General features: G+C 44.4%; 1 protein-coding gene across 1 annotated transcript; it reads right to left on the bottom strand.

The window, feature by feature from the left end:
- Window positions 1–27: 27 nt before the first annotated feature.
- Window positions 28–11,387, bottom strand: rpgrb (retinitis pigmentosa GTPase regulator b). The gene is made up of 15 exons (XM_076302444.1): window positions 11,256–11,387; window positions 10,651–10,776; window positions 10,391–10,483; window positions 9,881–9,943; window positions 9,124–9,282; window positions 8,857–9,006; window positions 8,306–8,464; window positions 7,685–7,840; window positions 6,745–6,869; window positions 6,441–6,632; window positions 4,735–4,924; window positions 4,361–4,473; window positions 3,907–3,966; window positions 3,392–3,412; window positions 28–3,329 (listed from the first exon to the last, which is right to left on the bottom strand). The coding sequence occupies exons 1-15, from the start codon at window positions 11,284–11,286 to the stop codon at window positions 594–596; spliced, it is 4,374 nt and encodes a 1,457-aa protein (XP_076158559.1). The 5' UTR covers window positions 11,287–11,387; the 3' UTR covers window positions 28–593.
- Between the last annotated feature and the right edge of the window lie 1,190 nt (window positions 11,388–12,577).

Genomic DNA, 12,577 nt, shown 5'->3' with positions numbered 1-12,577 from the left:
AGTGTGTGCTTCACCTCACTGTGTGTTCACTGTGTGCTGAGTGTGTTTCACTAATTCACGGATTGGGATAAATGCAGAGACCAAATTTCCCTCACAGGATCAAAAGAGTATACTTATACTTATGGAATGGGTTTGGCCAAACTAGGTTACAACCAGGGACTCCACTCAAGTCACCTTTGCCAATATAACATGCAGATATTGCATGTTCATTACTTCATTACCAACACAAATAGACAGAGAAATAGACAGATCCTTGATGTAGAAAACAAAGGAAAAAATAGTCCATGGCAAAACACTGAAAAAGAAAACAGAGGCAACACAGGTATGAAAGCATACGGCGAGGCAAAGATAAGACGGCGATGTACTATTATAGATGATCATGTCAAAAAGACAGGGATGTAACATTATAGATGTTCATGTCAAAGAGAAGACAGGGATGTAACATTATAGATGTTCATGTCAAAAAGAAGACATGGATGTAACATTAGATGTTCATGTCAAAGAGAAGATGGCGATGTAACATTATAGATGATCAAGTAGAAAGTCAGAAAATAAAAAGTAAGCAGATCCTGGGCACTGGTATAGAAGTGAGGTCATTTCAGATGAAGGTACTGTGGAAGCACATCCTCCCAGAACTGGGATTGCTGAGACTCCTGGGAGCCAGTGTTGGACTGCTTCCTCCCTGAGCGTGACCGGCCCTTGGCTGAAGCAGTTAGCTTAGTCTGTTTGGCGTCTGGTTTTGAAGATTTCGTGGCCTTTCGCTCTTTTTGGATTGTCACCTTTGGTTTTGTTTTCTCTTCCTCCTCTTCTTCCTCCTCCTCCTCCTCTTCCTCCTCCTCCTCCTCTTCTTCTCCTTCTTCTTCCTCCTCATTTTCAGCTTCGATGCTGCCTTTCTCATCTTCCTCCTCCTCCTCCTCCTCTCCTTCCTCTTCCTCCTCACCTGCCTCCTCCTCCTCCTCACCCCCACTTCCCTCTTCTTCCTCCTCCCCCTCCTCTTCCTCCTCCCCCTCCTTGCCCTCTTCTTCCTCCTCCTCATCCTCCTCCTCTTCTTCCTCCTCTAGTTCGCTCTCCTCCTGCTCCCCACTCTCCTCCTGTTCACTTTCATTCTCTTCACTCTCCTCCTCCTCCTCCTCCTCCTCCACGCTGCTTTCTGCTTCTCTACTCTCCCCCTCTGCCTCACTGTCCCCTTCACTCTTACTGTCCTCCTCCGCAGATTCTGCATCTTCCTCCTCCCCTTCGCTCTCTGCTTCTGCGGTCACTTCATCCTCTCCCTCCTCTTCTTCCTCATCTTCATCCACCTCCTCGGACTCCTCGGATTCCTCCTTCTGGCTTCCAGCCCCGCTGCTTGAGCCACTTTTGCTCTCCTCCTCGTCCTCCTCCTCCTCACTTAGTTTACTTTCAGTCTCCTGCCCCTCCTCCTCATCTTCCTCTCCCTCCATCTCATCACCATCCTCCTCCTCGTCTTCACTGACCCCCTCTGTTCCCCCACTCTCTGACTTTTCCTCTTCCTCACCCTCCTCTTCCTCCGCTGATACACTCTCACTCTTCCCCTCGGTGACCGTGTCATCTTCCTCTTCCTCGGCTGATGCAGTTTTACTCTCCTCCCCCGTGTCACTCTCCTCTGCGTCCGTTATCCCTCCGAGAGTGTCGTCGTCGTCATCAACCTTCTCTCCGTTACCGTCATCATCGTCAGTGACGTCTACGCGAGTCCCGCTCTCTCCCTCGCCACTCTTCGTCTTGGCTTCACTCCTCCCTGACCTCAGCGCTCTACCCTCACTCTCGGTGCCCTCCTGGCTCTCATCTTCCTCACTCTCGGTCGTCCCTCCTTGCCTTTGGGTTGCATCTTGAGATCCCTCTTCTTCCTCCTCTTCCTCCTGGTCGCTCCCCTCTTCGTCTCTGTTCCCCTGCTCTGAGTCGGGCTCCTCTTGACCGGAGCTACCCGGGTCGGGTCTGACGTTGATGGTAGCGGCCGTCCTCTTGCCTGGCTGGGCGGCGCTGGTCGACTCCTCGCTCTTGGAGGATGCCATGGAGACCGCTCTCTGCTTGGTGAACCTCTCCCCCGTGGGCCTGGTCCGAGGGGTGGACTGGGCCGAGCCCGTGTCCCTGGGCCTGGAGAAGAGTTGTCCGCCTGCCACAGTCTTCACCAGCCTGGTCGCAGTCTCCACGTCCACGTCCTGCATCATGGAGGACACAGCGGATAGGGTACCTGTTGGGGACGTCTTGGGCTCAGGTTCCAGTTCTGACTGCGTGTCCCAACCAGGCTGCAGTTTCCCCCCACTAGTTGCCCGACCAGCTTCAGTTACAACAATCGGACCTTTGTGTCCAGGCTTGGTCTTAGTGGTTGTTTTTTTCGCTTCAGAGCGCAATGTAGAAATCTGTTGCTCGTCTGATGGGTCAGGTTTTCTGACCAACCCAGGTTTTTTACTGCCTGGTTTTTTGAGGTCCTCTTTGGTTTTCTTGGGACTTTCAGAGTCTCTTTCAGATGTCGTTTTAGCTGCCATGTCCTTGCCTTCTGCAGGTTCACTTTGAACCATCACTGGTTTACTTTTCCCTTTTGTGGTCTTGAGCTCTGTACTTGGTTTAGATTCCATTACGGCCATCTCGGGAGTTTCTTTTGCTTTGTGAGCTTCTTTGGTTCCAGAGGATTTGTGTTTGACATGAACTGGCTCTGGTGTCAATAGACCATAATTTAGGCCACCTACCATCTTTACACCAGCTTCCCTTGCTGCACTGCTTTTCAGTTCCTGTCTTTTGTCTTTTGAGAGCTTTGGTTGATCTTTTGTGGAGGGTTTGATTCCGGCTGTACTGTCACTATCATGGCTAAGTTCTTCACCTTTGGTTTCAGCAATCACAGATTTCGCTTTGGCAGCTTTAACAGGTTTGGCCAACTCAATCAGTTGACCTTTCTCCTTTGATGGCTGCATCTGAACAGGCGAGTAAGGCCTAGACCCCCCCCTCCTGCTGTCCTGCTCTGACCTTTTGCCCTTGCCAACCTGTGCTCTAGAGCCGGACTCCAGTGTGGGCACGAGCACATTTTCCTTCCCGCCGCTGCGGGTCTGAGGGGCCTGGCGCAGCGCCCCCCTGCCGTCCCCACTCTTGGACAACAGTGACCTCGAGCTGGGGCTCTGGAGCCGCTCTGTGGGCAGTGCCCGTTTGGGAGTGAGCTCGTGCCTACTCTCAGGACGAGCGAGCTCGCCATGCAATGCCCGCTTGGGGGTGAGCTCTGTGGGCAGTGCCCGTTTGGGGGAGACATCATGCCTACTCTCAGGACGAGTGTCCTCGCCACGTGGGGCCTTACCATGCTGCTTTTTCACAAGCTTAACGGTCTTCTAATCCCAGCGCCCGTCAGCAGAGAACAAAAAGAGGGAAAGCGTTAGAGAATAGCGTGAACATGCAGAGAAGGTGATGGATGCTGGAAGGCAAACAAAAAGAGAGAATGTTGGAGAAAGAAAGAAAGAAAGAATCAAAGGCTAAAGATTCAGGGGAGGGTCAAAGGTTTAAGGGTCAGAGGAGGGTCAAAGGTTAAAGGGTCAGGGGAAGGTCAAAGGCTAAAGGGTCAAGGGAGGGTCAAAGGCTAAAGGGTCAGGGGAGGGTCAAAGGCTAAGAGTCAGGAAAGGGTCAAAGGGTCAGGGGAGGGTCAAAGGCTAAAGGGTCGGGGGAGGGTCAAAGGTTAAAGGGTCAGGGGAGGGTCAAAGGCAAAAGGGTTCATTCATTCTGCATCCGTCATCAGTCACTTGTCAAATTATGTACATGTCATAGTTATTGCGGGTTGTTTTGATTTTTTTTATTTTCAGACTTGTTCTATCTTTAATTCATGAATTATGTTAATTTAGAATTGTGACCTATCTCTCAACAAACAAACCCAAGTGGTGACCCAATAATTGACGTTTCACTGGCATGTCCTACCTTATGCACTGGAGACAACGTCAGCGACTGGTCACTGGGATCCATCTTCATCATATGAGTCTGCAAGGACAAGACAAGAGATCACAGGCATCCTGCTGCCATTCCTGCTAACACAACTACTTTTCACTTGACTGACAGAGCAAGGTGAAATGAACCCACAAAAGCACATATTTACATCAGACTAGGCACGGTACCACATGATATTTTCATTTCATCATACTATATGATAATGTCAGTGCAGTAATCATACAAGTCTTTGTTGCTGCTGAACATGAAATATTTTTTCTTCATATCATGCAAGCGTGCAACAGTGAAGTAAGCTTTTCAGACAATCTCTTAACTGTCTTGATATCAGAGGGATGTTAAGATGTTCACCACTTACAACATTTAGTATGTCTGTGTTAGAAAACAACTGTCTTGATATCTGAGGGATGTTACGATGTTCACCACTTACAACATTTAGTATGTCTGTGGTTTCGCCCAAATCTTTCACACTCTCACTGTCGTCTCCAGCGTCCGCTGGGGAACTTTTCTTGGCTTTGGACTTCTTCTCCTTTTTCGCTTTTCCTGCCAAATCAGGAGAAACACACTTAAACAAAAAAATAAGCCGAAGTAATTGAAGTAAACATAGAGATTGGAAGTGTGTACATTTTGTCCAAAGCAACTTGCAAAAATATTTGATTAAAAAGTCATAAGAGTGATTATTAAATTACTTGTCTGTCAACAACAACATCATAACATTATGAAACAATCACAAGCCTAGTCAGCATGTAAAAAATTACCAAATAAATGTATTTCCCATAAATGAATACACTCATCACAAGTTACCTATTCTGGTGGAGAGACCACTCTTCTTGGCACGGCCACGATTGAGGTCATTTCGGTCCTGCAGGTCCGTCGGGTGCAGCCTGGGAGGCAGTGTCTGGCTGGGTACGGGTAAGATGGTGGTGCCGAGGTGGGCGGACGAGAGCGGGGGAAGAGTGCGGAACATCACCCCAAACTGCTCAGGAGATCGCTCCTAAAAGATGACCAGTTAAAAAACAAGACAAACAAATCATTTTTTTAGGGATTTACTTTCAGTGACCTTAGAATGGGCCGCTACAACAGGGGACTCAAAAAGTCAGAAAGTAGAAAATCACATCACGGATTATCTAATAAATATCACAAATGTATAGTGTCACACCCAGAGTAGAAAATGATCTGATAGGGCTTTCAGTGGGTTCTTTTGTTCAATACTGATCATTCCACAACCGTTAAATAATCTGAAATTATCGGTAACTACAGTAAGTCTCAACACTTTGAGCATTACTTGCGTCTAATCTACACAATCAAATTCTATGATTAGTACTTTACACTACAGATACTAAGCATGGTGCTGCAGTGTGTTTCTGGTCAATGATTACAACCCTAGTCAAAGAGTCAACATAGCCAAATTTGCTACCTCAAAGGAGTGCTGTTAGGGTGTGATGCTGGGGGTCCCTCTGGTACTCTTAAGTACTCTTGAGGGTTATTCAGTTAAAACATGCATACGTGTTTCAGCTGTTAAGATGGAGAAGGAACAGCCTAAAGGCAACCATTTTCACCTGCCCTGGTGAAGGCTGCTATGCTGAAACGCGTAGGCATGTTTTAGCTGAATAGCCATGTGAGATTAAAGGCTTTTTAAACAGTGCAGACAGTGCGAACGGTACTAGTTGTAGTAAGAGTGTGGACGGTACTATCGTTATAATTAGAGTGTGGATGGTAGATGGTACACTACGCTCCAGTAGCAGTGCGGATGGTACTATCGTTATAGTTAAGAGTGCGGATGGTACTATCGTTATGGTACTATCATTACAGTTAGAGTGCGGATGGTACTATCGTTATAATAAGAATGCGGATAGTACTATCGTTATAGTTAGAGTGCAGATGGTATTATCGTTATAGTTAGAGTGCGGATGGTACTATCGTTATAATAAGAATGCGGATAGTACTATCGTTATAGTTAGAGTGCAGATGGTATTATCGTTATAGTTAGAGTGCGGATGATACTATCGTTATAGTTAGAGTGTGGATGCGGATAGTACTATCGTTATAGTTAAGAGTGCAGATGGTACTATCATTATAGTTAAGAGTGCAGATGGTACTATCATTAAAGTTAGAGTGCGGATGGTACTATCATTATAGTTAGAATGCGGATGGTACTATCGTTATAGTTAGAGTGCAGATGGTACTATCATTATAGTTAGAGTGCGGATAGTACTATCGTTATAGTTAGAGTGCAGATGGTATTATCGTTATAGTTAGAGTGCGGATGATACTATCGTTATAGTTAGAGTGTGGATGCGGATAGTACTGTCGTTATAGTTAGAGTGCGGATGGTACTATCGTTATAGTTAAGAGTGCAGAATGGTACTATCATTATAGTTAGAGTGCAGATGGTACTATCATTATAGTTAGAGTGCGGATGAGTGCAGATGGTACTATCATTATAGTTAGAGTGCGGATGGTACTACGCTACGCTCCAGTGGCAGTGCGGATGGTAGATGGTACGCTACCCTTTCTCGTCGCCGGACCCGAGCAGAGAGACTCCTCTGGAGGGTGGCAGACTCTACGGTGTCGCCTAGCAACTCTGTGTAGGGTTTCTCCCAGAAGTCCTCAGTCACATCATCCTCCTCCAAGGTCACTTCCTCTTCCGCCTTCAAGCGGGATTTGGCAAACACAAGCATGTGACAACCTCCGCATGTAACCTGTCCAATCACATAAACACAAACACACACACACAGGACATTAGACATTCACACACTGTCTTATGGTTTTAGTAAAAAAGAAATTGTGAGAATAGCACGAGAGAGAACATACAGCATCTACATGGTACTTGAGGAACCGTGGGCACAGTGTGGGCTTGAACTGGTTGGTGAAGTTCTCCTCTCCGAGCCCCAGTTTCCCATGACGACCGTCTCCAAACGTGTACAGAAGGCCACAGTCTACAACACCACATACAATATATGATTCCATCTCTAAAAGTGTACAGAAGGCCACAGTCTACAACACCACATACAAACTGCATGGTCTGTGCAAAAAAATAAGCAGTCACTTATGTTGCTAGGCAACCCTAAACAAATGCTACGGTCTATTTTTAGATTTTTTCCGGTTTTATTTATATCCGATTTGGCCCTGCCCTACTCCAGGGCTGACCTGAGGCCGTCTGGACCGCGTCTCCAGCCTCAATCATGGAAATATACAAAGTCAGAGGCTTTACCCCAGACACCATAGAGGAAAAGGACCATAAAAGAATAAAACGGTGATGGTCATAATTAAAGGGTGATTTTACCACCTGAGTTTTCCCACCAAAATACCCCTCAGGGATTATAACACCTTTAGGCAGGGATCACATTAGCCAGTGGCAAGCGGCAGCAGCAAGCATAACAGAACACTCAGACCATAATAAGTTCCATCTCGTTCCTATGGTAACACAAACGGTTTGCCTTAACTGACAATTTAATATGCTCGCGTTGCGCTTTGAAAGTTGAACCAAGTTCAACGCTCAGCTTCTTCAACGCTAGCGCCGCTGCCGAACCATAGAGAACAATAGGAAACCTGCTGCTTGCCGCTGGCTAATGTTATCCCCGCCATAAGGTTTAAAGTTGATCTCTGAGGGCAATGATTTCCCATGTAGGACCTCTAAAGGAAATAATGTAATGTAAACATAAAGAAAGATTCTCACTGTAAAGCTTTTTATTTCTACTTCATACAACTCCAGGCGGATTTGCCGTATTTGTTCTATGCAATGGTCTCTAACCTGTAATCACTGCTGTGTGGTTCTCCCCACATGCAACATGTCGGACTCGACCCTTGCGGAAGTGGTCCACAGCACGGGGTGACCGTGACTCGAAGATGAAGGTCCCGTGTCCAAGCTGCCCAAACTGACCCAGGCCGAATGTGTATAGGCAATCCTCTGCAACACAGTACACCAGCGTCTTCACTAGCAAAACAGCAGACCAACACAACTCAAGATGTCCATGTTAATAGTCATTTTGTCTACTGTGATTGATGACAGGATTGTTAAGAGTGAATGTCAAGTGCATTGTGCTTTGTCTAAAATTAGTCTGAAACACCTTAAACTAAAACCATGTGAACAACCGATGCTTTTCTTTAAATAGAAGCAACCCCCTGTGTAATAATGGTGTGAATTTGTGTGTGTGTGTGTGTGTGTGTGTAATGAATGGTGTGAATGTGTGTGTGTGTGTGTGTGTGTGTGTGTGTGTGTGTGTGTGTGTGTGTGTGTGTGTATGTGTGTGTGTGTATGTGTGTGTGTAATTAATGGTGTGAATAAGAGCTTTGCTCTCCTGCTGGATCTGATCTCAGGAGACTGCTGTTCGCGGTGACCTGGGAGTGGGATCGGCCGCAGTCTCCTGCGTACCTGTGAGAGCCACCGTGTGTCCTCCGCCACACGCCACCTGCAGGACTCTGTCCGTGATGCCCTCCACCAGCTGAGGGACCCTGTGATTGGCCAGCTTGTTGGTGGGCAGGCCCAACTTCCCACTGTCCCTCTCCCCAAAAGTGAACAGCTCCCCATCAACTGTAAACACAGAGCAATGCCAAGCAACAGATCTGTTAGGAATCAGTCCAGTGTGACCAGGGAGCTCACAGAGAACAGAGGTTTCACAAGCCTGGTCGTCCGCGGAGTTACAGGTCTGGCAGGGCATGTCCAGCTATCAATGAGCTATCATTAAGGTTCTGGAGGCATTCTTTTTAAATCCTCTGTAATCCAACAGCACAGGAACGCATATTCAGGCAAGGCAACCAAATGTCAGTTTATCATGAAAACAAGTGACCAGTTAAAATACAAGCACACTATATCTCTAATGCTTACTTAAAAAACACCTCTGCAACCAAAGCATAACTTATACAAACTCTACAAAGAAATACAGAGTCAATGAGGCCATTATATTCAGGAATGAGAAGTCCTACCGGTAACTAAGGCAGAGTGGTAGTACCCACAGGCCACCCAGGTAACAGGACGTCCAACGGACAACTTCTGCGGTTTGACAGCGTTGCTTTCTTTTCCCAAACCAATCTGGCCCTCAGAGTTGTCGCCCCACACATACAGCACCCCATTCTCTGCAATTACAGAAAGAAAACAGTATTGTTATAATTGGTCACAGGACAAACTATTTTCCATATACTGCAACTCTTTGTTACAGACAACAATCTATCTATATGAAATGATAACCTTACGTGTGAGAGCGGCTGAGGTGTTGGAACCAGCAGCGAGCATTTTGATTGGTCCCCGCTTGTTAAAGAAGTCCAACAATTGGAAAGTACTTCTTTCATCATAGTCCCCAAGGCCAAGCTGCCCCTCACTGTTGCCACCAGTTGCATAGACGTTCCCCTGAGCTACAAGCAAATACAGAATACATCACCTCTAAATATGAATATATATACAGAATACATCACTTCTAAATACATCTGAATATGAATATCAATAGCACACTAGCTACTTCCTCCTACTGAACACTGACAAAATGCACAGCTGAAGTGCCCTTGAGCAAGGCACCTAACCCCTCACTGCTCCCCGAGCGCCACTGTTGTTGCAGGCAGCTCACTGTGCCGGGATTAGTGTGTGCTTCACCTCACTGTGTGTTCACTGTGTGCTGAGTGTGTTTCACTAATTCATGGATTGGGATAAATGCAGAGACCACATTTCCCTCACGGGATCAAAAGAGTATACTTATACTTAGATAGATAGATAGATGGATAGATAGATAGATAAATAGATTCATTCTCAAAGAGAAATTATGGTGTTACAGCAGCAATTAATAATATTAACATATATCACACCCTTAAGATAACACTCATTATGTGAACATAGGCTACCCACTTCTGTATATCAGGGGAATGCAACCTGTGGCAAAATAGCTATGTCACTGACAAATACATTTCGCTTCCCTGGAGCAAATGAGTCTGCAAGGTGCTCCAGACTTAGAGTACTCACTTGTGTAAACGAGAGTGTGGTTTCTTCCACAAGCAGCCAGCTTCACCTTTTCTGTCTTCAAAGCTAAAACAAAAGAGGTGTTTGCTTCTGTGAGTATATGAATGAATGAATGAATGAATGAATGCATGAAAAGGCAAATAAAGTACTAGTGTCAATACATTGTGGCCTTAGAATAACCACTACAATTATAAACTCCTTCAGCTATGAACTGGCAACCAACTGGGCAGTGCAGTGCCCTATTGCTGTTGCTTTGGCTCTGGAGATTATATAAGATTATGTGGACCTCCAGATTTGGATTAGGTAAACAGCAAATCTGTATCTTTGTCTCCTTCTCACAAGACTTGAGCACACTTGATATCTTTCATTAGTTATTGGCAGGCTTTAGGCTATATTCACAGACTGCTCATTAAAGCTGTGCACTGCTGTCTTTTACAAGTGGTCCAGAAACAGCTGGTAATGACAGACACCAAAACAATAGTCTATTTTGAGACTGAATGGCTAAAGACGCACCTTTCACACAAGTAGGCTTAGACACAGTGGTCTTGGTTCCAAAACCGAGCTGTCCCCAGTTATTACTGCCGAACATAAACAGCTTTCCTTTCTCTGAATCGGAAGGAGGAAAAAAATGTTGTGTAAATTGTCAGGCAACAAACATGCAAAGTTATGTTGAATGCACTAGTCTGGATATGTCAGCCTCTTTGAATGAACCCATACACGTTCTGTATCATATAATAAATCCATATCCAAGGTGCAAAGACTCATGAAGTCACCTGTGATCAGTGCTGTGTGCTCATCTCCACAACATATTCTGGAGGGTGTGTCATTCTTCAGCCAAAATCTGCTAGGGATGTTGTCGGAAAATTTACTTTTCCCGAAGGTGAACACAGCGCCTGATTCTGGTCCAGAAAATCAAAGAACAAAGAAATCCAATTTTGAAAATGAGAAGACATTCCATCAATTAGGCTACCAAACTAATAAAGGGTATTTTAAATTTCAGGGATAACCACACGATCTTGGAAGTAGGCTAACGTTAGTGTAACTTTGTCCTTGGGATTATTCAGTTGATAAATAAGAACGATGGTCAACATTATTGATTACATTATTTAATAACCATCCAGACTTGTCATTGATGGCCCTTATCACCCGATTATGACTAGATATAGCTAACACTTGAGTAAAATATTAATTCAACAGTACAGATAAATAGGCTTTGATTTGGTTTTGTTAGTTTGCTGTCTCAACCTAGTTAATTTATTAATTGGCTAGCTGAACTGGTAATGAGCTACTCCGCTTGCAATAGTTAGCTAACGTTAGCGAAATATTAGCTCAAACCACATCAAAACGGGAAATTACGTAAATATCGCTAATATATTACCAGGTATTTCGTCCTCTGTCTCCCCGGCCATTCTCCAGGCTGCCGTTAATCAGCTTATATAGAATAGGTCGCTGTGAGTAACTCCTCTTGCCACCCTGCGTAAAAAATAATGGGCAGCCGCGCACTGTTTTGGTCGGGGAGGCGACCCGGAAGTAAACATAACTTCGCCTGTGGCAACCAAAGATTCTCCGCTCTAGAATCTTTGGTGGCAACCATACGGCAACCATGAACCCCGCAACTGTGCGTTTAGTGGGATGAGAACATAGACAGTAAAAGAAAGGATGAGAATGACATCGAACAATTAAGGTACACTTCTGCTATGTTTGTGGCCGTCATATAACGCATCACGATTTTTAGACTACAATGCCTGACTGCATGTCTGTTTGCGTGCATGTGTTTAACCCATTTAAGCCCAATTTTTTCCCAGACATGCAAATATGCAGATCATGTGTTATTAGCAACCCTTTGAAGGAATCAATATTTTTTTTTTTTTTTAAATGTATAAAAGTAGATGAAAAAGTGAGTTTTATTACCGGTCACAATTGTGACCGGTGGGATAATATGCGTATACTCAATTAAAGGTTGCTCAAATTGCTTTTTTGTTAAAATAAAGGTATTCTGACAGGACTTTTCAAACTGATATGAACACTGACACCATTGGCAATAATAAATATGAAAAATATGTAAACATTGTTTATTTACCAGGAGCTTCGGCTCGTTAAAATAGAACCCTGAATGTGTACATGTATGTCTGTGCTTGCGTGTCTGCATGTAGTTGTGAGAGTTAGTGTATATGGTCTCTGTGTGTGTATCTGCATGGGGTGTGAGAGTTAGTGTGCATATTGTGTGTGTGTGTGTGTGTGTGTGTATATATATATATATATATACATATATATATATATATATATATATATATATATATATATATATATATATATATATATATATATATATATATATATATATATATATATATGCACTTTGCCTGCTGCTCTCACACACCCACCTGCAGATACACACACACACATACATATATATATATATATATATATATATATATATATATATATATATATATATATATATATGTGTGTGTGCATGTGTACTGTATGTCTCTGTGTGTGTCTGAGTGTGTATATCTGTGTGTGTGCGCGTATATACACACACACACACACATATATATGTGTGTATATATATACGCGCACACACACAGACATACACACACAAATACACACACACACAGATATACACACTCAGACACACACACAGACATACACACTCACACATATAACACATATATATATATATATATATATATGTGT

Source organism: Alosa pseudoharengus, unplaced genomic scaffold (assembly GCF_046254945.1).
Source record: "Alosa pseudoharengus isolate Yale_2024_CS ecotype anadromous, Long Island Sound unplaced genomic scaffold, YU_APseudo_1.1 YU_APseudo_1.1_scf_24, whole genome shotgun sequence".
Taxonomy (NCBI): Eukaryota; Metazoa; Chordata; class Actinopteri; order Clupeiformes; family Clupeidae; genus Alosa; species Alosa pseudoharengus.
Note: the sequence above shows the minus strand (reverse complement) of the source record. Positions and strands in the feature narration are given on the sequence as shown.